Genomic DNA, 23484 nt, shown 5'->3' with positions numbered 1-23484 from the left:
AGCTGATGAGGTGAATTACTTGCATAGTATTTTTGATGAATGGAATGTCTGGAGGATGAGAAATATAGAGAACCAAAGATGAGGAAAAAAAAGCCAAAACGGAATTATGATTGTCTGTTTTATCGAGTTTGGTCAAGATAAAGAACTGCAGAACGGTTTGTTGGCAATATGCGCATTGTTTCGAAAGTTTGGGAGCAAGGAGAAGAGTAGGACCAAGAAACTGTTGCCTGGATAAGGTGAAAGGGATATAGACCAGACGGGAATTTGCAATCATGAATTGTAAGAATACTTCCAAAGTAGATATGTGTTTGCCCAGTGTATGGGTTTATGTGTGTGTGTGTGCGTGTGTGTGTGTGGATCGACAAGCGTCTGATGGGTTTTCAATTTAATATTTGAATCGTGTGATGTCCTGCATTTGTAAATCAAAATTTGAAGATAAAATTCTTGGATACAGTAATGGTCATCATTTTAACCGTAATGTTCAGTTTAATGTCTTCAGCTTCGGTGACTTTTTCCCCTCTGTTAGTGCATTCCGTCAGTTTGCAATAGTATAACAGTAGACAGTGTGCGTTAAATCACGTTTCTTGTTTTGGAATAATGAGGTTTTTCGCCCAAAGGAAATGATTGAAGCCGTGTCCAAATCTTGAGACGGAACAACTGCATTTGGGTTCAGGCAGTCGACTCAGTTTTCCGCTTGTTTTGTTTCATGGGCAATTTTCTCTTGTTTATCGAGATTTCATTCTTTGGTAATAGATAGGCTACTGATCTCGCTTATTTTAACAAGAATATTATTTTCCCGTAAAGTAGAAAAAAAATTGCATCTGGCAGTAAATTACATTGCATAACTACGTGCAATTACATTTCCCTAATTCAGCTGCTAAAACTATGCAGTCAAGTGGTTAGCTACTCCAATGTCTATATTCCTAAAGAGGATACATATCAGTAATGCTCGTGTGCCTGGCATATCCTTATGAGCAGCGAAAATAATACTTAGAGGGGAAATTATAGTGATGAAGAACCACGAAATCGGCATTTTTTTAAGTAGCAACAGCAACTTCAGAGGCATAATAAAAAACATACGAAAGTTCAGGTTGTTATAGTGGTAAATATACATAGGTACATACATACAACTGTGAGTCTTGCAACCAGAAAAAAAGCATGACAGTGATCTATTTGCAACCTAGGTAACAGATTCCGCAAAGGTAACTAGTTAAACTATGGCTATTTACAGTACACTTCGAAAACACGGCAAGGAGACTGTCCACAAGAGAATTTTCAGTTCCGCTCACCTCCCAGTCAACTACAGACCTCAGTGTTTTGGCTGCGTTGTAATCCACTCAAACTAACCCGTCATTAGCCTGGAATGTAGTTGCAACATCACCACTGCGTCTTTGAATGTTTGCGTTTAAGAGGTATGCTCGTCGTCAGTGAAACGTTCTGTTTTTATTTTCGAATCTGCCTTTATTTATACTGGCAATTTCCCGATAATTTTACATTAGTTTTATAGTTAAATTAAAGCTACTCTAATTAAATGGTATGTTTTGCCCAGTGGTGAATATTGTGATCATTGTTTGTCATTTTACGTTAATTGACAACGAGTAACAGCGGTACTTGAAAATGACCCCGTCAATTTTCCATCATCACCATTTCGAGTTTTGGCCTGGGGTATATAGGTATATTATATATATATATATATATATATATATATATATATATATATATATATATATATATATATATATATATATATATATATATATATATATATATATATATATATATATATATATATATATATATATATATATATATATATATATATATATATATATATAATATATATGATATATATATATCGCATCATATGGAACATAGGTCTCTAGTTGAAAAACAAGACCGCATCCAACCAAGCCACACAAGTCATAAAGAAGTTGGAATATATACCACTGTATATATATATATATAGGCATATAATACTTATACCAGCGTGTTTTATATATATCATATACCCAATGACATATTATATATATTATCTGATATATATAGAAATCATCAACACACAATTATGTGCCGAACATAAATAAATTTTAGTATATATATGTATGGGTAGATCTTAGTAGCATATATCATGGCGATTTCTTCTAACCTAATTTTCTATAGTTTTTATATTGCTAATTATGAATTTATTCAGTTTTATATATTTGATTATAATTAATATGTAATTAACCACAGAACTTCATCCAACAAGCTGGGGTTTTGATGGGAATTCAAGGTTATTCTGGGTTTACTATCCTGCAATTTGGGTTAAAATATTGGTGGGGTAGACCACATTTGAGAATTTATTTTATGCTAATGATACTTTGAACCATAGAGATGAAAAACCCCAAACGGTTTGCTAAACAAACTTTTCTTTGACTTGTGTTCGTTACAAAGATCTTTGCAATCACAGTCCAACAGATTACGAACTTTTTAAAATTTTATTTTTTAAGATGAGAGAATTTTATTAGAACACACACACACACACACACACACACACACACACACACACACACACACACACACACACACAATATCTATGCACACTTTCCTGATGCACGTATTTTGTTTATTTTTTAGACTGGAATATCCGTAACCAAAGTTTCGAGAGCAGTGTACATTTGAAAACTATATGTATTTGAATATTTTCTTCCATATGTCGTATTGTTCAAGATAGGATCGTTAACATTTTAACAAATGAAACTACGGTCTTTCCCTGTTGTCGTTCAAGGTAGTTAGGGTCAGAAATGATTACCGGTTCTGTGGATGTTTAACACTAAGGTGATTTCCCCTGTACGCTGGAAAAATGATTTTACCAATGTAAATGGGACGATTTGTGCAGTTAGCATTATTATGAATTTTTATCAATTTGGCCTCTCTGTTATATTCATTGTAATATTCTCTTTTATTTACGTTAGCTTTAACTACGTTGGTTATACGTTCCTGTCACGTACCCCTTGCGTCGTCAGCTTAAATCAGTCAGTTTACGAATTAATCTTTCAATGTTCTCACTACATCAGTGGCGTGATAAACTAATTCAACATTCCTTTCAATTTACAGCGCTAACAAAGATCGGTGTCTAATTCATAAGAATAATTCTCCTTCGCGTTGTCTGCATTAGCAGTTTGTATGATTTTCACTTATAGGCTTAAGTCAAGTTACTTCTGTCATTTTTTGTCAAATCAGTTGTTATCGTCTCGTCCAAAATATCTTCTCATTGTATTTTATTCTTAATTTTACAGGACTTATTCAAACCACTACTTTAGAATAATCTTCTGTTCGTTTCCATCCCAGGGGGAGGGCGGATGGGTCGACCCCACACATCAGGACACGGCCTGGGTGGGCGTCAGGCTCCGAGATCTCAACGATAATCCGCCTCAATTCGTCCGTCCTCACGCCCACGTCACGATAAGCGAGGACGCCCCTCTAGGAACTTTGCTGACTACCGTGTCCGCCCACGATCCAGATGTTGTAAGTATAATCACAGTGGAAGCTGATTTCAGTTTATCGGTTTTAACGTGGAAAGCTGATTTCATGGAGCGTGAAGCTTGATCTAATGGTTTATTGCTGCCCACTTAATTTAGTAAATGTAATATTCCCTACGTAGTGGCACGTATGTGTCCAACTTAAGAGGTAACAGTGCGTGTTTTTATTTGCGTATGCATTGTTCGCTTTTTATTTATCTGCAGCACATGGTCTGTCAGTTTACGAGCCATTTATATTGAATTTCATTCTCTCTGCTCGTTTCAATTGTATGACAGGAATACTTACCAGCCTAGAACTGCTTTGTTGATGATATACATATAAAAACTGAGATTATTTAGATTTCGCCACTTTGCAGTTTTAATATTTTGTGTTCGAGGAAAACGTCGAGACCTCCTTTGTAATGAAATATAGAGACACTTAGAACATGACACAAACTTCAATATAACTAGAACGAGAAAAATTACGAGAATTTTAAAATATCTAAGTTATTCCTTTTCCTATGCGAGGAAAACTGTTATTCCATTTCAGTCATAAATAGTATCCATTCTCTCAGATTTCCAAAAATCCCACCATTTAAAGAACAGGTTTCATTTCATTATGCAATGCTTAGAGCCATAGTTCTAGAACTTGACCGACAGTTATATGCAGGCCTTTTCAAAAGTGATTTGCCTCACCTGCATAGAGAGATGGTTATTATTTTTTTCTTTGAGCTACTGCATAGAGTGATTGGTTCTGTAACTTGGATATGATGTTATTGATTTATTGACATTACGAAAGGTATCCATGAAACCTCATAGTTCCTTAGAGATCGATGAACATTGCCGAATTATTTCCATAGATGTTTAATGAGCCCCCAACAACAGAGGAAGTCTGAAAATTTTATTCCGATTGATAGTATGCCTTCCCAGTGTATTTCAATAGACCCCCATCAAATAGTATGTGACTATGGTTACTTGCGTATGTTTTCGAGCAATTAAAGTAAGTAATGTTTAAGAGACGTTACAGGTTTCAGTATACACAAGTGGAACCATATTCCCGTTAAATATTTATATCACATACAACAATATTCGTGACGACGAGAGCTGTGGTATCAGCTTCAGCGAATCATACTTTAGGAACAAAACACACGTCCAAACACACTTGCTAAGCAGATCTCACCCCGTGTTATCCTTTGAACTTCATCTGTTTACCAAGCAATCCAACCGTTGAATAAGCGACACCGCTTTCCGTGCTGAAATACGGAGCGATGTAGTGCTTCTTCTTCTCGTTTTTACATATTCAACAAAGGACAGAAGTGTGTAGTTTCCTTTACTGAAATAAATATACCTTTGAGAATGCACGTAAAGGTTATTCTGAGTTGAGATAGCCGAATGTTGTTGCATAAGGCTCGCTTGCACTGGTTATAATTTTTTTGTTTATTATAAACAAATACGAATTAATCTGGTTTTGCGTCTAAAAAGTCATTACATTTATATAAAAGCTGCGCGTTAAATTTTTTACTGTACACTATTGGCGTCTTAGTTCTAAAAGTAATGGGCTGGATTTTCACTTTTTCATAGAAAATCAGTCAAGATTTTATATATAATTAACAAAAGGTTTTGCCATTTTAATTTCGAGCGAATGAAGTTTACAAAGACGCGTGCAGATCTTTAAAACAAGGGATGGTTTAAATAACAATTTAGATTTTGCCAAAATAAGTGGAATATAAGCATTCTGAAGACTAAAAATGCATTCTTATATGTATCGTGATATCTGTACGGTAAGATAAATAATGAAGAAATGCCTTTGTTTATCATTGTAACACAGTACTCAACTGGGAGACATTAAAAGTCCCTGAGATGTTAATGGCAAGTAAATGAATACATGACAGTGTGCCCAAATGAAATAGGAAAATCTGGAAAATACTAAGAAAAGTGAGGATAGTGATAATATATGTATGATATGAAGGAACTAAAATAACAAGAACTGAGTAAAAAACCTTATAACGTATCAACAACAGATCAAAAAAAGGTTATCACTATTGAGAATAACAGTTAGCAAGACAGTGGACTGTTCGGTGTTTTGCGTACATAGCTTTCAGTAAGTGGTTAGTAGATGGGTCTGCGACTACTGCGTATGGAAATGGGTATAATTACCTTCAAGTATACAGATACACAAATCGCCGAGACTGTCATCACCAACGCTACGTTATAGTCCAGCGCTATTCTTACCTGCGTTTCTCTCTCTCTCTCTCTCTCTCTCTCTCTCTCTCAGTCTTTTTGTTTGTCTTTATTTTCATTTGTATAAGTTTAAACAAACTTGACCCTCCCTCCCAGTGAATATCAAGTCCCTAACTCAGTTGACGTTGGTAGATAAAAAAAATGCTTTCATAAACTGTGGTTTACCTGAAATTAAGAGAAAAATATTTGACATTTCTCTGAAATGGAAAACAATTAAAACTGGGGGAAAACAAGATCCCCTGTAATTTGCAACCCAGGAATTCCCCTTTTGCCTCCTTCCTTTTAACCAACCACCCAGTTCTTCCAAAGTCCCTTTAACTAAGTGTCCGTTCTTCCAGAGATCCTCTAACACTTCCAGTTCTTCCAAAGTCCCTTTAACAAACTGCCAGTTCTTCCAAAGACCCTTTAACTAACTGCCAGTTCTTCCAAAGCCCCTTTAACTAACTGCCAGTTCTTACAAAGTCCCTTTAACTAACTGCCAGTCCTTCCAAAGACCCTTTAACCTACTGCCTATTCTTCCAAGCCTTTCACTAACTGCCAGTTCTTCCACAGTCCATTTTACTAACTACCAAGTTCTTCCAAATTCCCTTAAGTAACTGTTAGTTCTTTTTTTTATTTATTTAACTAATTGTCAGTTCTTCAAAAGTTATTTTGCTTACTGCCAGTTCTTCCCAAATCCCTTTAATTAAGTGCCAGTTCTTCCAAAATCCTTTAACAAACTGCTAGTTCTTCCAAAATCCTTTTAACTGACAATCTTTCTTTGAAAATCCCTTTAACTAACTGCCAGTTTTTACAAAGTCCCTTTAACTACCTGCCAGATTCTTACAAGTCCCTTTAACTAATTGCCAGTTTTACAAAGTTTTTGTGTTAACTGCCAGTTCTTACAAAGTCCCTTTAACTAACTGCCAGTTCTTAGAAAGTCCTTTAACTAACTGACCACTTGTTTCCAAAATCCTTTTAACTAGCTGCCAGTTCTTCCAAAATCCCTTTAACGAACTGCCAGTTCTTCCAAAAATCCCTATTTAACTAACAGTCAGCTTCTTGCTTAGTTTAGAGCCATAGTTCTTCTTGACTGACAGTTAATTGCCAGATATTTCAAAGTGATTTAACTAACTGCCAGTTCTTACAAAGACCCTTTAACTAACTGCTAGTTCTTCCAAAGTCCATTTAACTAACTGCCAGTTTTTACAAAGTCGTTTTAACTAACTGCCAGTTCTACCAAAGACCTTTTAAACTGCCTAGTTCTTCCAAGTTCCCATTTTACTAACTACCAGTTCTTCCACAGTCCATTTTACTAACTACTGGTTCTTCCAAAATTTTTTGAAATAACTGTTAGTTCTTCCAAAGTATCTAACTAATTACCAGTTCTTCAAAAGTCCCTTTAACTTACTGCCAGTTGTTTCCAAATCCCTTTAACTAAGCCAGTTCTTCCAAAATCCCTTTAACGAACTGCCAGTTCTTCCAAATTCCCTTTAATTAACAGTCAGCTCTTTCAAAATATTTAACTAAGCTGTCAGTTCTTCAAGTTCCTTTAACTGCCAGTTCTTACAAAGTCCAAAAACTAACTAACAATCTTACCCAGTGTCCATTTAAATAACATCTGTTTTCCAAAGTCCCGTTAACTAACTGCCAGTTTTTCCCAAGTCCCTTTAACTAAATAGCAGTTCTTCCAAAGTTCCTTTTAACTGCCAGTTCTACAAAGTCCCTTTAAATAACTGAAGTTCTTCCAAAGTCCCTTTAAATAAAATATCAGTTCTTCCAAAGTTCATTTAATTAACTGCCAGTTCACCAAAAATAGTTTAATTACGAGTTCTTCCAAAGTCCCTTTATCTAACAGCCAGTTCTTCCAAAGTCACTTTAAATAACTGTGAATTTTCTAAAGTCCCTAAAAGTAACTGCCAGTTCATCCAAAGTAATTTTTTAACAAATTGCCAGTCTTCGAAAGTCCCTTTAACTAACTGAGTTCTTCCAATTTACCTTTTTCTAAAAATCAGTCATTCCAAAGTCCCTTTATAATTAAAAATGTTTTGCCAATTTTAATATTTGAATCAGTTCTTCCAAAGTCCCTAACAGTTAACGTGCAGATCTTTAACTAAACTGGGAGTTCCTTCAAAGCTCTTTTAACTAACTGCCAGTTCTTCCAAAGTCCCTTTTATTAATTAAGTTCTTCCAAAGACCCTTTGCTAACTGCCATTCTTCCAAAATTCCTTTGTCCTATGCCAGTTCTTCCACAAACCCTTTAAATAAGTGTCATTTCAAATCCAAAGTCCCTTTTACTAATTACCAGTTCTTCCAAAGTCCCTTGATACTGCCAGTTCCTCCAAAATCCCTTGAACTGAGCAAAAACTTTAACGTACCAACAAAGATCTAAAAAAGTTTTCACTATTGAGAATTAGTTACAAACCAGTTCTTCTAAAGTCCCTTTAACTAACTTTGCCAGTTTAGTAGATTCCAAAGTCCCTTTATTAACTGGGTATTTCTTCCAAAATTAGATTACTAACTGTCATCACCAACGCTAATTCTTCCAAAGACCCTTTAACTAACTGACCAGTTCTTCCAAAATTAATTGGCTAACTGCTTTTTTCTTCAAAAAGTTTTGAACTCCCTCCCAGTGAATCCAAAGTCCCTAACCATTAATGGTAATAAAAAAATATTTTTCCAAAGTGGTTTAACTGAAATTCTTTCAGAAAATATTTGAACTATCTGGAAAACAGTTCTATCAAAAGTCCCTTTATTTAACTGCCAGCTTTCCTTTGCCTCCTTCCTTTTAAATAACTAATTTCTTCCAAAGTCCCTTTAACTATCTGCCAGTTCTTCCAGAAATCCCTTTAACTTACTGTCAGTTCTTCCAAAGTCCTTTAACTTTAATTTGCTAACTGCCAGTTCTTCCAAAGTCCCTTTAACTAACTGCCAGTTCTTCCAAAGTCCCTTTAACTAACTGCCAGTTCTTTAAAAAAGTTAACCCTCCATTTAACTAATTGCCAGTCCTTCCAAAGTCCTTTTAACCAACTGCCAATTCTTCCAAAGTCCCTTTAAATAAATGCCATTCTTCCAAAGTTCCTTTAACTAACTGCCAGTTCTTCCAAAGTCCATTTTAACTAACTACCAGTTCTTCCAAAGTCCATTTAACTAACTGCCAGTTCTTTCAAAGTCCCTTTAACTAAATACCAGTTCTTCCAAAGTCCCTTTAGTTCTTCCAAAGTCCTTTTTTACCAGTTCTTCCAAAGTCCCTTTAACTAACTGCCAGTTCTTCCAAAAATCCTTAAACTAACAGTCAGCTCTTTCAAACTCCCTTTAACTAACTGCCAATGCTTTCAAAGTCCCTTTAACTAACTGCCAGTTCGTACAAAGTCCCTTTAACTAACTGCCAGTTCTTACAAAGTCACTTTAACTAACTGCCAGTTCTTCCAAATACCCTTTTACCTACTGCCTGTTCTTCCAAGTTCCCTTTTTACTAACAGCCAGTTCTTACAAAGTCCATTTAACTAACTGCCAGTTGTTCCCAAATCCTAATAACTAGCTGCAACTCTTCCAAAATCCCTTTAACTAATAGTCAGCTTTTTGAAAGTCCCTTCAATTGCCAGATCTTTCAAAGTCCCTTTAACTAAGTGCCAGTTCCTACAAAGCCCCTTTAACAAATTGCCAGTTCTTCCAAAGTCCCTTTAACTAACTGGAATTTTCCTCAGGAAATTCCTTTAACTGACTGCCAGCCGAATTCTTCCAAATCCCTTTAACTAAGCCAGTTCTTCCGTAAAACATGTATTTTTATAAAACATGTGTGGTTTCTGAAGTACCATTTCCATCAGTCAAACAACCAACTAATTATTATTTTTTCTTTAAAAGTGTGGTTGAAATACCATTTTATTCTTTCAAACCCTTTAACTTTTTTTACTTTAAAAGTTCTTTATAAATTCGATTTAAGTTTTTTGCAGCCAACCACGATGGTCTTCCCAAGGACTGAAATTAGTTTAACTAACTGCCAGTTCTTCCAAAATCCCTTTAATTAACAGTCCGTTCTTTCAAAGTCCCTTCAATTGTCAGTTCTTTCAAAGTCCTTTAATGGGATGTAAAGCAAGAGTTCATACCAAGTTGGAAGATGAAGTCCCTTTAACTAATGCCAAACAAAGTTCCTTTAAATAACTGTCAGTTCTTCCAAATCCTTTAACTAACTAAAGTTTCTTCCAAAGAAAATGAAATCTAGCAGCCAGTTCTTCCAAACCTCCACGGTCCTTAACTGCCAGTTGCATCAAGTAGTTTAATTCTAAATGCATTAGTTTCCCACCAAAGCACATTTTTCGCTAACTTAGAGTTCTGGACAAAGGAAAATCAATTGTCAATCCCCAAAATCCCAACCGGAAGAAGTGGGTATATTTCTTCCAGAAGTCCATTTCTTGAAAATGGTGTTCATTATTATACGATAGTGGGGAAGATTGTTCAGACAAAGTTTTAGTTTTCTGGCAGCAAGTTCTTCCAAATGACTTTAACTAAAAACAAGGTCTTTGTAAAGGCACGTTTTGCCAAATGCATCCAGAGATGTATTACCAATTGTTCGTATTTTTGTCTACATATTGTTATAAAGAATATTAGTATACCACGTACTGTCTTGTTCTGACAAATCTCTTTTAACTAACTGCCAGACTTTTCAAGTCCTTTTATTAATTTACAGCCCATCATTACAAGTCCCTTTGATGGTCGATTTTGAAAAAGCTAGTAAAATGCCTTTTCTGCTGTATTTTCAACAAAAAGTTAACAGGTTGTTTCATTTCATCCAAAGAATATTTATACTAATTGGATCTCAGGTTTAAAGTCGCGTTATCAAACAGACAGAATTCAACAAAAAATCAAATGTTTGACTGCATTAGTTCTTCTTAAAGTCAAGATGTTATTGACTGGATTTTCCAAAGTTTTTATTAATGACGATTTGCCAAAGTTACTTTTACTATCTTATTTCCAAAGCCCTTTAACTAACGGGCCAGTTCTTCCAAAATTCGAAGATGGAGCTAACTTCCTATTGCATTATGGAATGTTTTTAGTTGTCAGTAGATCCAAAGCCCCATTAACTAATTACCAGTTTTTCCAAAGTCCCTTTAACTGACAAGTTCATCCAAAATCTTTTGAAACTTATTTCGTTCTAAAAAGGACCCAATGCCAGCAAGAAAGAAAAAGTGTGACTTAGATTTAGGAGACGTCAGTTCATCCAAAGTGTGATATCAACACAAGAGTTCAACGAAAGTAATTGGGTACAATTGACTGCCACTTCTTCCAAAGTCCTATTTACTCATTGCATGGAATCTTCCAAAGTTTTAAATTATTAATTTTTTTTTGTTTTATTTTAGTGTATGTTCTTTAAATAACAGCCAGTTCTTTTAAAAATCATCTTTAACTGATATTTTCCAAAATTTAATAAATGTATTTTATAAATTTCTAATTATTTTCATTCTTCATAGTATTGGTTGTTTAACTTATCAGAAACTTAGAAAGCCAAACTTGGTTGTTTGAAAGTCTTCCAAAATACCTTTTAAGAAACCACAGTTTTATCAAAGTAATTTAACCAACTGTCAAAAATGTTTTTCCAAGTTTTTACTGACTGAAAGTTTTTCTGAAGATTTTTGTACGGCAAATTTTCCAGAGTCCCGAATTTTCCTAGAACCCTTCCAAAGTCCCTTTAAATAAACTGCCAGTTCTTCCAAAGTCCCTTGAACTAACTGCCAATTTTCCAAAGTCCCTTTAGTTAATTTTCATTTCTTCCAGAGTCCCATTAACTAATTGCCAGTTCTTTCCAAAGTCCCATTAACTAATTTTCCACTGAGTTCTTCCAAAGTCCAGTTAAATAATTGCCAGTTCTTCCAAATTTCCTTAACTAACTGCCAGTTCTTCCAAAGTCCCATTAACTAATTTACCAGTTCTTTAACCCCCTTTAACGAACTGCCAGTTTTTCAAAATCCCTTATTAACTAATTGTCAGTTCTTCCAAAGTGCCTTTAACTAACTGCCAGTTCTTCCAAACCATTTAACTAACTGCCAGTTCTTCCAAAGTCCCTTTAACCCACTGCCAGTTCTTCCAAAATCCCTTTAAAAAATTGTCCGTTCTTCCAAAGTCCCTTCAACTAACTGCCAGTTCATTCAAAGTCCTGTTAACTAACTACCAGTTCTTCAAAAGCCCTCTTAACTAACTGTCAGTTCTTCCAAAATCCCTTTAAATTAGTGCCAGTTCTTTTGAAGTCCCTTTTACTAACTTCCAGCTCTTCCAAAGTCCCTTTTACCAATTGCCAGTTCTTCCAAAGTCCCTTTTACCAATTGCCAGTTCTTCCAAAGTCCCTATTACTGACTGCAAGCTCTTCCAAAGTCCATTTTACCAATTGTAAGTTCTTCCAAAGTCCCTTTTACTAACTTCTAGTTCTTCCAAAGTCCCTGCAACTAACTGCCAGTTCTTCTAATGTTCCTTCATCTAAATGCCAGTTCTTCCAAAATCCCTTGAACTAACTGTCAGTTCTTCCAAAGTCCCTTTAACTAATTACCAGTTCTTCTTAAGTCTCTTTAACTGACTGCCAGTTCTCCCAAAATACCTTTAGCTGACAGTTCTTCCAAAGTCCCTTTAACTAACTACCAGTTCTTCCAAAATCCCTTGAACTAACTGCCATTCTTCAAAAGTCCCTTTTACTAACTGCCAGTTTTTCGAAGTCCCTTTTACTAGCTACAAGTTTTCCCAAGGTCCCTTTTGCTAAATGACAGTTCTTCCAAAGTCCTTTTGTCTAACTGCCAGTTCTTCCAAAGTCCCTTTTACTAACTGCCAGTTCTTTCAAAGTTCCTTTTACTAACTGTCAGTTCTTCCAAAGTCCCTTTAACTAACTGTGAGTTCTTCCAAAGTCCCTTTTGACTAACTACCAGTTCTTCCAGAATCCATTTTACTGACTGCCAGTTCTTCCAAAATCCCTTGAACTGCCAAGTTCTTCCAAAGTCCATTTTAACTAATTACCAGTTCTTCCAAAGTCCATTTAACTAACTGACAGTTCTTCCAAATTCCTTTAACTAACTCCAGTTCTTTCAAAGTCCCTTAATGACTAATTACCAGTTTTCCAAAGTCCCTTCAACTAACTGCCAGTTCTTCCAAAGTACTTTAACTAATTTCCAGTTCTTCAAGAGTCCCTCTATGAGTCTCATTTTTTCTACTAACTAACTACCAGTTCTTCCAAAGTCCCTTTACTAACTTCCAGTTCTTCCAAAGTCCCTTCTTCTAAAAATTCTTCCAAAGTCCTATTAATTGACTGCCATTCTTCCAAAGTCCCTTTTACCAATTGCCAGTTCTTCCAAAGTCCCTATTAACTGACTACCAGTTCTTCGAATGTCCTATTAACTAACTGCCAGTTCTTCCAAAGCCCATTTTACTAACTGCCAGTTCTTCCAAAATCCCTTTAACTAACTGCCAATTCTTCCAAAGTCCCATTAACTGACTTCCAGCTCTTCTAAAATGCTTTTTACTAACTGCTAGTTCTTTCAAATTTCCATTAACTGACTGCCACTTCTTCGTAAGTCCCTTTTACCAACTTCCACTTCCTCCAAATACGTCTTACCTCATTTCCTTTTGTTGAAGATTTCCCAGACGAGATTTCCAGTGTGAATTGAACTGCTGTTTGATATGGCCCATTTTTAAAGTTCATTTCGGCTTCAAATGACAGTGATTGTTACAATAAACTAAGGTGGTTCTTGAACTGTTTTCTAATTACTACCTGTATATGTTGAGCGTGCATTCATTTTTTTACATTTCCTGTAAATATTCACAAATTTCTTGAAGTCTGAGTCTGTACACTAATTTAAACAACAATCAAACACGCACAGAACAACAACTGTTTTTATAACAGACAAAACATTTTTTTTTTTTTATTTCCAAAGCGTTTCTTAGTAGTCAGCTGGGAAGACTGTGTGCTTTTTATCGGTTCTGCCGATTCATGAACCAAGAAGCATTAAACAGTTTCTGCTGGTTTGAAAATAAATTATTTAATCTGTTTTTATTTTGATTTTATTTTTGGGCTAGAACTATATCAGTAACAGTTTGAGAGAGAGAGAGAGAGAGAGAGAGAGAGAGAGAGAGAGAGAGAGAGAGAGAGAGAGAGAGAGAGAGAGAGAATTTAAAGTAGATTAACTCTGCATTAAATCGGAAATAGTTATTCCTTCTGTATATCAACTCGATTCCAAAATTCCTTTTTTCCATGCGATTCTAAGCAATTCTTTATACCCCTTTGGCAGAAACGTTGAATATACTTTTGTGCCAACTTAAAAAAATTCTTAAAAACCCACTGGAGATCTTAAAACGTCAATGTGGGTGATTGTATGAAGCCGAGTCTTCAAGAATTTTTTTATTCGATTCTGCAATTCTAGAGACTGAGTCCTGCATTCGTTAGTTTATTTTATGACAACGGTGGCTATCGCTGTAAGGAAGCTTTTCTTACCGTGTTTGAGTTTTGAAGTTTCTTTATACGTTTCTTTTAATTTTTTTTTTTTTTTTTTTAATGAGTCGTTTCAGGTATCCATCGTTTGTCTCAGTTTTCATTCCCTTCTTGAAAAAGCTTCTTAAATGTGATTTTTTTTTATTGCTTAGACTTCATTTGAGGTTATTGATTTCCTGGTATAATTTTTTTTACAAATGGGTTCGAGTCTTCACAAAAACATTTAATTTGAATATTTAATTTAAAGGTAAAAATTAATTAAAAAGGCTTTACATCTCGTAAGTGCCTTTACTTTTGCAAATGTGTCCGAAGTGGTTGTTAGTTTGAAAATAGTTCCTGTGGCATTAAGCTCCTATGATACCCTTGTGACGCCAGACCGGTAATAATCAATCAAAAATGAATCCCGTGATTTCCATTCTTACAAAGCTTCTACAGGTTACCCTATCTCTTCATTCCTGACCTGAGAGGAAATTTGAATTATACGTAAATGCAGTTCTACATGATAAAGAGTCCTTCAGTAGGTATTTACAGGTCTTTGACGAAGAAAAATAGAAAATTATTTATGGAAAATATCTATGCATGTATACACACATTCATTTTCTTACTTGTAGTAGGTGCGTCCGTTACGTCTGTGTTTTGCCATCTACTGTGCAAATGCTAGATGGCCTTTCTCTTCATGTTATGGTCTGTTGAGTTCTTTTCTCTCTCTCTCTCTCTCTCTCTCTCTCTCTCTCTCTCTCTCTCTCTCTCTCTCTCTCTCTCTCTCTCTCTCATAGTTCTTCAGACCATATATATTTGTATTTTTCCCTTTTATTCCCATTCTCCAGGGGGAAGCCGGCCAAGTGGACTACTCGGTGGTGGGTGGTTGGAACTCGCTCCAGGTAGACAAGAGCGGGGGCGTGACTCTGTTCCGCCGTTTGGACCGCGAGGCTGAAGGCGGCGCCCTGGGCGTCGCCAGAATCCTGGGCACAGACAGAGGAGAGCCGCCCCTGACAGCCACCGCTACGCTGACGATGACGGTGACAGACGTCAACGACTGTCCCCCGCGCCTGCTGCCTCCGGACGTCCTCCACGTGACAGAGGGCGACCCTCCCGCCCTGCTCGGTGTCCTGGCAGCTACTGACGATGATATTTGGGCGCTGGGGCATGGGCCTCCCTTCAGCATGTCGCTTTCGCCGTCAAATCCTCCGTATGTCACGGATCTCGTCAGTCTGAAGTTCCATCAACGTGAGTATGACGATAATTGGTTCAGTAGTTTGGTTACTGTGTATGGGTCTCAGACTGTCATGCCAGGCACTTGGGTACTTTCGGCCATTCAGCATTGAAGGCACTAAAAAGAATGAATTAGAGTGGTTGGTCAGCAAAATAGAGAAATCCAGAAAATAAATGAAATGAGGCATAATGGTCTAAGGGTTGAACTAGAAGAAAACCTAATAGTTGCACCAAGAAGCAAGAATTAGAGCGTTTAGGCTACGAGATTAAAAAGATAATTAAACAGAATAATTGAACTGCACAATATATCCCAAGGTTTTTATTGATCCCGTTACCCTTTTGATTTTCTAGAACAGTTGGATACGATTGATTATTTTCTCGTATTTTGATAATGATGATCTCGATGGAAAACGTAGCAAAATATAGTAGGAAATAGAAGCTTAGATGCTGTTTTGATAATTAGTATAATACGAAGGTAGTCAAATATAACCTGCCGAACCTGTGATTTGTATAATACGAAGAATTCGTCTCATGGTGGAGGTGTGTTGCTGAATTCATCGGGTGTCATTTTATTTATTATTCTCCTCATTAGCATTATTTTGACCTTTTGTGTCGGTTTAAGGTGTTGGGCAGTTAGAATACCTGCTGGTCTATATATTACATAACACTACTTACCCCTAATTTGTTTCGTCAGTAACAAGTTAGTCATGTTGTACACCTAAAATTAATAAGCCACAGTAAGGATAGAATACTCTGGTTTGTAATGGACTTTTTATTATATTGCGTGATGATTGTAGTCTTAGAAGATACAATTCATAAGCTCGCGTCATGAAACTTTTCATAAACCGATTTTTACACCCACGCATGATCCCTGTCATGGTGGTAGTTGTAGTGGTTAAGTTAAGTATACCTTAGTTTAACCAGACCACTTTGCTGATTAACAGCTCTCCAAAGGCTGGCCCGAAGGATTAGACTTACAGTATTTTATGTGGCTAAGAACGTATTGGTTACCTAGCAACGGGACTACAGCTTATTGTGGAATCCGAACCACGTTATACCGACGAATGAATTTCTATCACCAGAAATAAATTTCTCTAATTCTTCATTGGCCGGTCGGAGAATCGAACGCGGGCTCAGCAGAGTGCTAGCCGAGAACGCTATCGACCCATCCAACGAGGAACTTAGTTGTAAAGTAGGGAAGGATTTACAGACAAAATTTTGCATTTTTTTCTTATTTTGACTGTTGTAATGGATTTACCGAAGGTAATCGAAATTATGCGGGTTATGAAGGTTTTGTCTTATTTTAATTCATAGTATACTTTTTTTTTTTTTTTACTTACGCACATATGTTAAAAGGGCATTCCTTATCGTGGTAGCTTGTTTTTTGACAGACAAGAAGGCCATCACACTCCTACATCCTTCCCCCCCACCCCCACTTAAGCTCATGTATTAGCCTTGTAAATTGTGCGTCTCTAGACGGTTTTCAGCACGGCCAAACTCGTTTATACAATGTGAATACTTTTGTCGTATATGTCGAGTACGTGGACACAAACACATGATACATACGCATATACATACATACATAAGCCACACAAACATTGTATGTCAATATATATATATACATATGTATAAATATATATATATATATATATATATATATATATATATATATATATATATATATATATATATATATATATATATATATATATATATATATATATATATATATATATATATATATATATATATATATATATATATATATATATATATATATATATATATATATATATATATATATATATATATATATATATATATATATATATATATATATATATATATATATATATATATATATATATATATATATATATATATATATATATATATATATATATATATATATATATATATATATATATATATATATATATATATATATATATATATATATATATATATATATATATATATATATATATATATATATATATATATATATATATATATATATATATATATATATATATATATATATATATATATATATATATATATATATATATATATATATATATATATATATATATATATATATATATATATATATATATATATATATATATATATATATATATATATATATATATATATATATATATATATATATATATATATATATATATATTTATATATATATATATATATATATATATATATATATATATATATATATATATATATATATATATATATATATATATATATATATATATAGAGAGAGAGAGAGAGAGAGAGAGAGAGAGAGAGAGAGAGAGAGGGCCTTTATAAAGGATTTATTTCTGTAAAATTAGAAATGATTCATTAGTAATTTACTAACTGGCATCTTCGGAGAGGAGACGTCTTCGATTCCCTACGTAATTGATTGAACGCACCTAGCTTATCATAAGATGACTATTTTTTTTTTTTAATTATCGATTCCAGTGAACATTTTGTTCTTCAGAGTCAGACAAATGAGACAACGGATCTGAGGGAAGAGATCCAATTACTTCTTAATCAAATTTGGGGATGTAGAGCGGCTTGGTAACAGCGTTACAAACACGTGAGTGGAAACAAAGCCAACAACAGCGAGAGGCGAGTGGCGACCTTCACATGAGAAATGCGCGGGCGAGATGATTCCCTAGACCTTGAGCCATGAGAGAAGCCGGATGTGTGGCGTAGCTTTGAATGTTACTTTCGGGGATAGATTATGGATAAAAGCGGAGGGATGAGAAAGGTTTACTTTTAATTTATAAAGGTCAAATAGAGAAAACAGGCTATGGATTAGTGAAGTTTAGGGGAACCTAAATCAAGTCATTACAAAGATACAGTATGCACTGTGTTGAGGCGGGCTGCTGAACCTAGTACTACAGGGATGGATGGCTGCTCCCAGTCGCCCCAAGACCGGAGAGGGTTAAAAAAGTAAACTTGTTTGACTGGGAACCAAATCAGCGAAAACACAAATTTGACGGGAACCTAAAATCCTAAAACCACTTTGTTGCATATGGCGGGTACCAAATACTTCCTAAAATCAAGTGTGGCGGTTCCATTTGTATCAACGTTGACTGTGATAGTATATTTTTTCACTCTCTTTAGGCCTTGCTTTGTAACATGGTACGAGCAGGATTTTCTCTTAACGAACCGAATGGCTATTATTTTTCGTAGCTTTTTTTATTTAATTTTCCAAGTATATTTTTTTTAGCTTTGATCATAGATTCCAAATTGTGTTTTTATTTATTTATTTTTTTTTAGAAATAGATAGCGGATCTGAGCGTTTCTGTATATTGTCTGAGAAATCAGTGATGACTTCAACACGAAGCTATTTCCCCTAATATAAAGGCGGGAAGTCTCATTGCTGCATTCATTCTGTAACAGATGACTTATTGAGAGCAAATGCGTGAATTATCTTATGGGAGTTCATGATCAGATAAATGATAATTAATAAAATATATATACCCTTTAATGGAGAAAAAAATAATCATTAAGGACAGGTCACCCTGGTTTAATGCTGAGATTCTAAGACCTTTTAAAGAGGGAAAAAGGACGTAAAGAGGACAAATAGCGAAGGTTAAAGACCGAAGGTGCATTGGAAAAATGTAGAACAGTCCGAAACCGTTACAGTTATCAAATAAGTAAGAGAAGCAGGAACGGTTATGAATAAGTAACGTAGACTTCAGGCTAGCTTAACTGGAAGTGTAAAGGAACAAAAGCCAGAAGGTTTCAGTGATCAAGAACTCGCTGCTGATCATTTTCTTGAATTATTTCAGGAGAAAATTGAGAAAATTATTTTTTGTTGTTGAAACGCCGACTCGGATAAATACCACACTGCAAACTAAAACTAAAAATCTAACGAGATTCAATCTTTTTTTATCTTTAATTTAAGAATGCTCATTGTGCAATATACATAGGCTCCAATTACAGTATGACATGAAATCTCCTGTAACAATGTTCATAAAATTTTTTTCAGTACATTACTTTAAGGCTATCTTAAATTTGCTTTCATCATAGAACATTTACCTTATATTTAATAACAATTTTCTATAACCTGTAACCATTACACAATACATAGTCATTAACATTCAAAATGTTTTTGTAGTATACACATTAGAAAATAAGTTTCTTAATTTTTAACTTATAATTCTCCATTAACAGCTTTTTCCGAAGATTCCATGTATGTTTTATTTTCTTTCTTTAAAATATTCTAAATCGAGAAAACGTTAAAAATTTTCTTTTACGTACAAAACCCATCTATTCAAAATATTTTACTCTTAAGATGCATAATCAAAATCCATCAAATCAATGCCCAATATTGCGCACAAGTAACTTGTCAATAAAACTGGTGCACTGTTTTCATCTAGTTTGATTTACAGTGGCAATGAGATTCAAATCTATATCAAGTTATCCGTAGTCATACAACAAATCTCAAACAACACCTTTTGAAAACACAACAAAATTGGCCTAATGCGATTACAAAAATAAAAAAATGTGCAATATAAATTCTGAACTGCAGTATCACATAAATCTGAATCTGTAATGTTTAAAATCCAGTCTGTGGTCTGTTGCCAAAAAACCATAATATATTTGTATACAAATTCCTCCAGAGTTTATAAAAGGAACATTGATGCGTTTCAAATCAATGCCCAATCTTAGCGGGTGATCACACTCAATTTTGAAGACAGTCTGAGATAACAGTAAGTTTTTATATGTAACACACGGAAAGTTTTTGCCTATACATTTCCCTTATTACCTCAGTGGTAATTCAATAGAACGCCGGTGTCACACAACATGCATCAACTATATCCCTTAACAATAATAAATAACTAAATCTAAGTTTACAATAATACACACTTCAAACCAATTCCATTTAAAACATCTTTCATTGAAGATGGTTTGAGTTTTATAGTACACATTTGCCTTCCGAATCCCCATCACTTCTTTAAACATAAAATAGCCCTTTTTAATTGACATCCCCTCCCAAATGTACCGAAAGATACATGCATTAACCGACTATATTATTTCTTTATTGGTGGTACCGTATGGGCTATATACCCTTTTTGATAAAATCAAAGCATTTGCAGTTGTTCGATGCCAATTTCTGAATGCAATTCTCTGCATCTGAGAAAGGGGCTGTTGTTGAGCCGATATTGAAAGGTGCATTGATCATCAGAGTTTGAGTTCTTTTAGGTCTGTTTGGAATTTATTGCCCAAAATGTAAGTATATGTATTTCTTGAGCAACTAGTTAGCCACCTGGAAGGGTAAATGCTTTACCGGATAGTCAGTCGGCTTACAAACAATTATATTCTACAGAGATACCGCTGTATGCCCTGTTGTAAATATATTAGAAATGATGGATGAAGGCAAATGTGGTATTTTGGGATCAGCGCTGCTTTTGATACAGTTGTTCATGAACTAATTCTAAATAATTTACAATCGGTTGGTATTACTGAAAAAGCTTTTGAGTATTTGAAAGATTAGGTATGTGATAGAAAATATTGTGTGCAGATTGGAACTCTTACTCACCTTATAAAACATTAGGAGTAGTAGTACTACAAGGAAGTGCTATAAAACATTAGGAGTAGCAAACAAGGAAGCGTTATAAAACATTAGGAGTAGTAGTACTACAAGGAAGTGTTATAAAACATTAGCAGTAGCAGTACCACAAGGAAGTGTACTTGGGCCATTTTTATTTTTTATCTACACAATTGGATTGTCAACCATACTAAAGAGACATGGGGTAAAGTTCAAGCTGGCTGTAGATGACACCCAATTTTATTTTTACATAAACAGTGTTGAAGATACAAATCAGAAGATGAATGATGTTCTTACCAGTGTAAGGAATGAATGACATTTAAGCAGTTGAAATTAAATGAAAATAAAATTGAATTTATGTAGGTAGGAAGGAAAATTGATTTAAGAAACCTTGGTGATTTTCGGCTAAATATAAATAGTAATGCAGTTCCGATCGCTAAGATAGTACGTCATTTGGGTGTACTACAAGACTGCGATCTGTCTCTCAGTACTCAAATAAAAAATGTGGTCGGGGTTACTGGCCATCATCTGAGAAATATTGCCTTTGCTCAAAAATATCTTGATGAGTTTTTTATGAAAAAAAACTTTTCGTTAATTGTCATAAACAGAGTGGACTATTGAAACTCTATCATAACCTTTTTTTAAGATACAACTGAGGGAGTTGCAAATTATACTAAATAGAGCGGCAAGATTAATGAATAGTGTTGCACCACGGTATAGAATTAAGCCTGTATTGTTCGAGCTGCATTTGGCTCCTTGTTAAAGTTAGAATAATGTTTTAAATATGAATAATGACCCACCAAGCTGTCAGGATTGGTTGTCCAAAATTTTTGAATGACTTGCTGGTGTGATAGCCTACAGCCAACGGATGGAGTCAACACAGTAGCTGCAGATGGACTCAGGTTATTCGAGCTAAGATGCGATGCGAATTTAGGCTTTAGACTTAGAGCCTTTAAATTTGCCGCTCCAAGATTATACGATAAGCTCCCATGCACTCGACATGAGGAGGACTGAGAGTATCAAGTCGTTCAAGAAAAAATGAAAGACTTCTTTTTTCTGAGTGTATAACCATGTAGATTTGACAGTTGCTATGGAGTACTCTGTTTGATAAGAGGAAAAAATCCCAGAATGTTTCTGCATTTATTTTGTCTTTGATGATTTGACTTCGCTGGTCTCTCAGAGCGCCTTTGGTTGGACCTGACCCCCCAAAAAAAAAAAAAAAAAAAAACACAAACGCCAGCGGTTCTATGCATCTACACAAAAGGTACATCGTTTCGAACCTCTCTTACACCTACTGCTCCGTTCACCTTTCTGTCATCCATGTGCTTTGGCGTTTCCTGAATAGAACGACCCTGATTTCCAAAACGTCTTTTGATTCTTTCACCAAGGTTAACCTTTTACTACCTCTAAGCATCTCCACATTCTCAGTAGGCTGTGCAAGCAGTGTATCTGAACAGCTGCAGATCTTTACGAAAAGAAAACTTTGGGATTCCCCAAATGACCAGACATGCGCATGAGACAGTGTATCAAAGCAGAATAGGCTAATTTTGGTAAAAATACATTATGTGGCGCACTGTATGCATTACTAAAGGTTGTTTGCAGTCCCTTCAGCCCCTGGCTGCACCTACTTTTCAGCTTTTTACTTTACTTCCTTTTTCTTTTCCTCTCTTCCATCTTGCTGTCCAACCACTCTTGACTCTCTCTTTTCGCTCCCTGAATGGGACTAAGAGCCCCAGTGCTCGGCTTTATAACCAAATTTTCATACATCAGATCAGCTCACAGGAAAAATATGCTGTGTAAATAAATACTCCTTGTGTTTTATAACGATTTTGTTTGTTTGCTTGTCCTTTGCTCCACCAGATGGCGACAGCGGTCGGGGAGGAGCTGAATTATGGACCCGAGGTTCTCTGGACCGTGAGACCCATCGGTCGCTCCCTGTAGAAGTCGTGATTGGCGACGCAGGAGGACTCAACAGGACACAGACCGTAACGGTTGTTGTCAAAGACCTGAACGATAATCCCATGAAGCCAGCTGCCAAGACGGTCTACCTGTGGAAGACCCAGGTGAGAGAAAGAGAGAGAGAGAGAGAGAGAAATGATGATAATAATAATAATTTTTTTATTTGGGCATTTTACAGTATACACGACAATTTGCAATTTGTATACACTGGGCATTTTACTATGTATATTAGAGAGAGAGAGAGAGAGAGAGAGAGAGAGAGAGAGAGAGAGAGAGAGAGAGAGAGAGAGAGAGAGATAGTTTCTTGTCTGCATAATAATTTTAAATAAACTTTGTAACTAATCTACGATTTCACAAAGCAATTAACGTTTCCTCCGCAGGGCAGCGGAACAGAGGCGCCCTTAGGTCGCGTGTACGTGGACGACCCAGACGACTGGGACATAGCCGACAAGACGTTCCGCTGGGCTGGGAAGCCGCATCCCCTCTTCACACTGAACGCTGACGACGGCTCCATTTTTGCATCCAGCCTCGTGCGGGAAGGGAGGTGAGTCTCA

The 23484-nt window shown here is 35.4% G+C and overlaps 1 protein-coding gene across 1 annotated transcript in view; it reads left to right on the top strand.

The window, feature by feature from the left end:
- The window catches only part of LOC136843755 (putative neural-cadherin 2), a 304092-nt gene that overhangs the window by 256515 nt on the left and 24093 nt on the right, over positions 1 to 23484 (top strand). Inside the window, 4 exon segments of the mRNA XM_067112419.1 lie at positions 3331 to 3507; positions 15012 to 15411; positions 22832 to 23034; positions 23311 to 23474. Coding sequence (XP_066968520.1) covers positions 3331 to 3507; positions 15012 to 15411; positions 22832 to 23034; positions 23311 to 23474 — 944 coding nt within the window.

Source organism: Macrobrachium rosenbergii, chromosome 12 (assembly GCF_040412425.1).
Source record: "Macrobrachium rosenbergii isolate ZJJX-2024 chromosome 12, ASM4041242v1, whole genome shotgun sequence".
Lineage (NCBI taxonomy): Eukaryota > Metazoa > Arthropoda > Malacostraca > Decapoda > Palaemonidae > Macrobrachium > Macrobrachium rosenbergii.
Note: the sequence above shows the minus strand (reverse complement) of the source record. Positions and strands in the feature narration are given on the sequence as shown.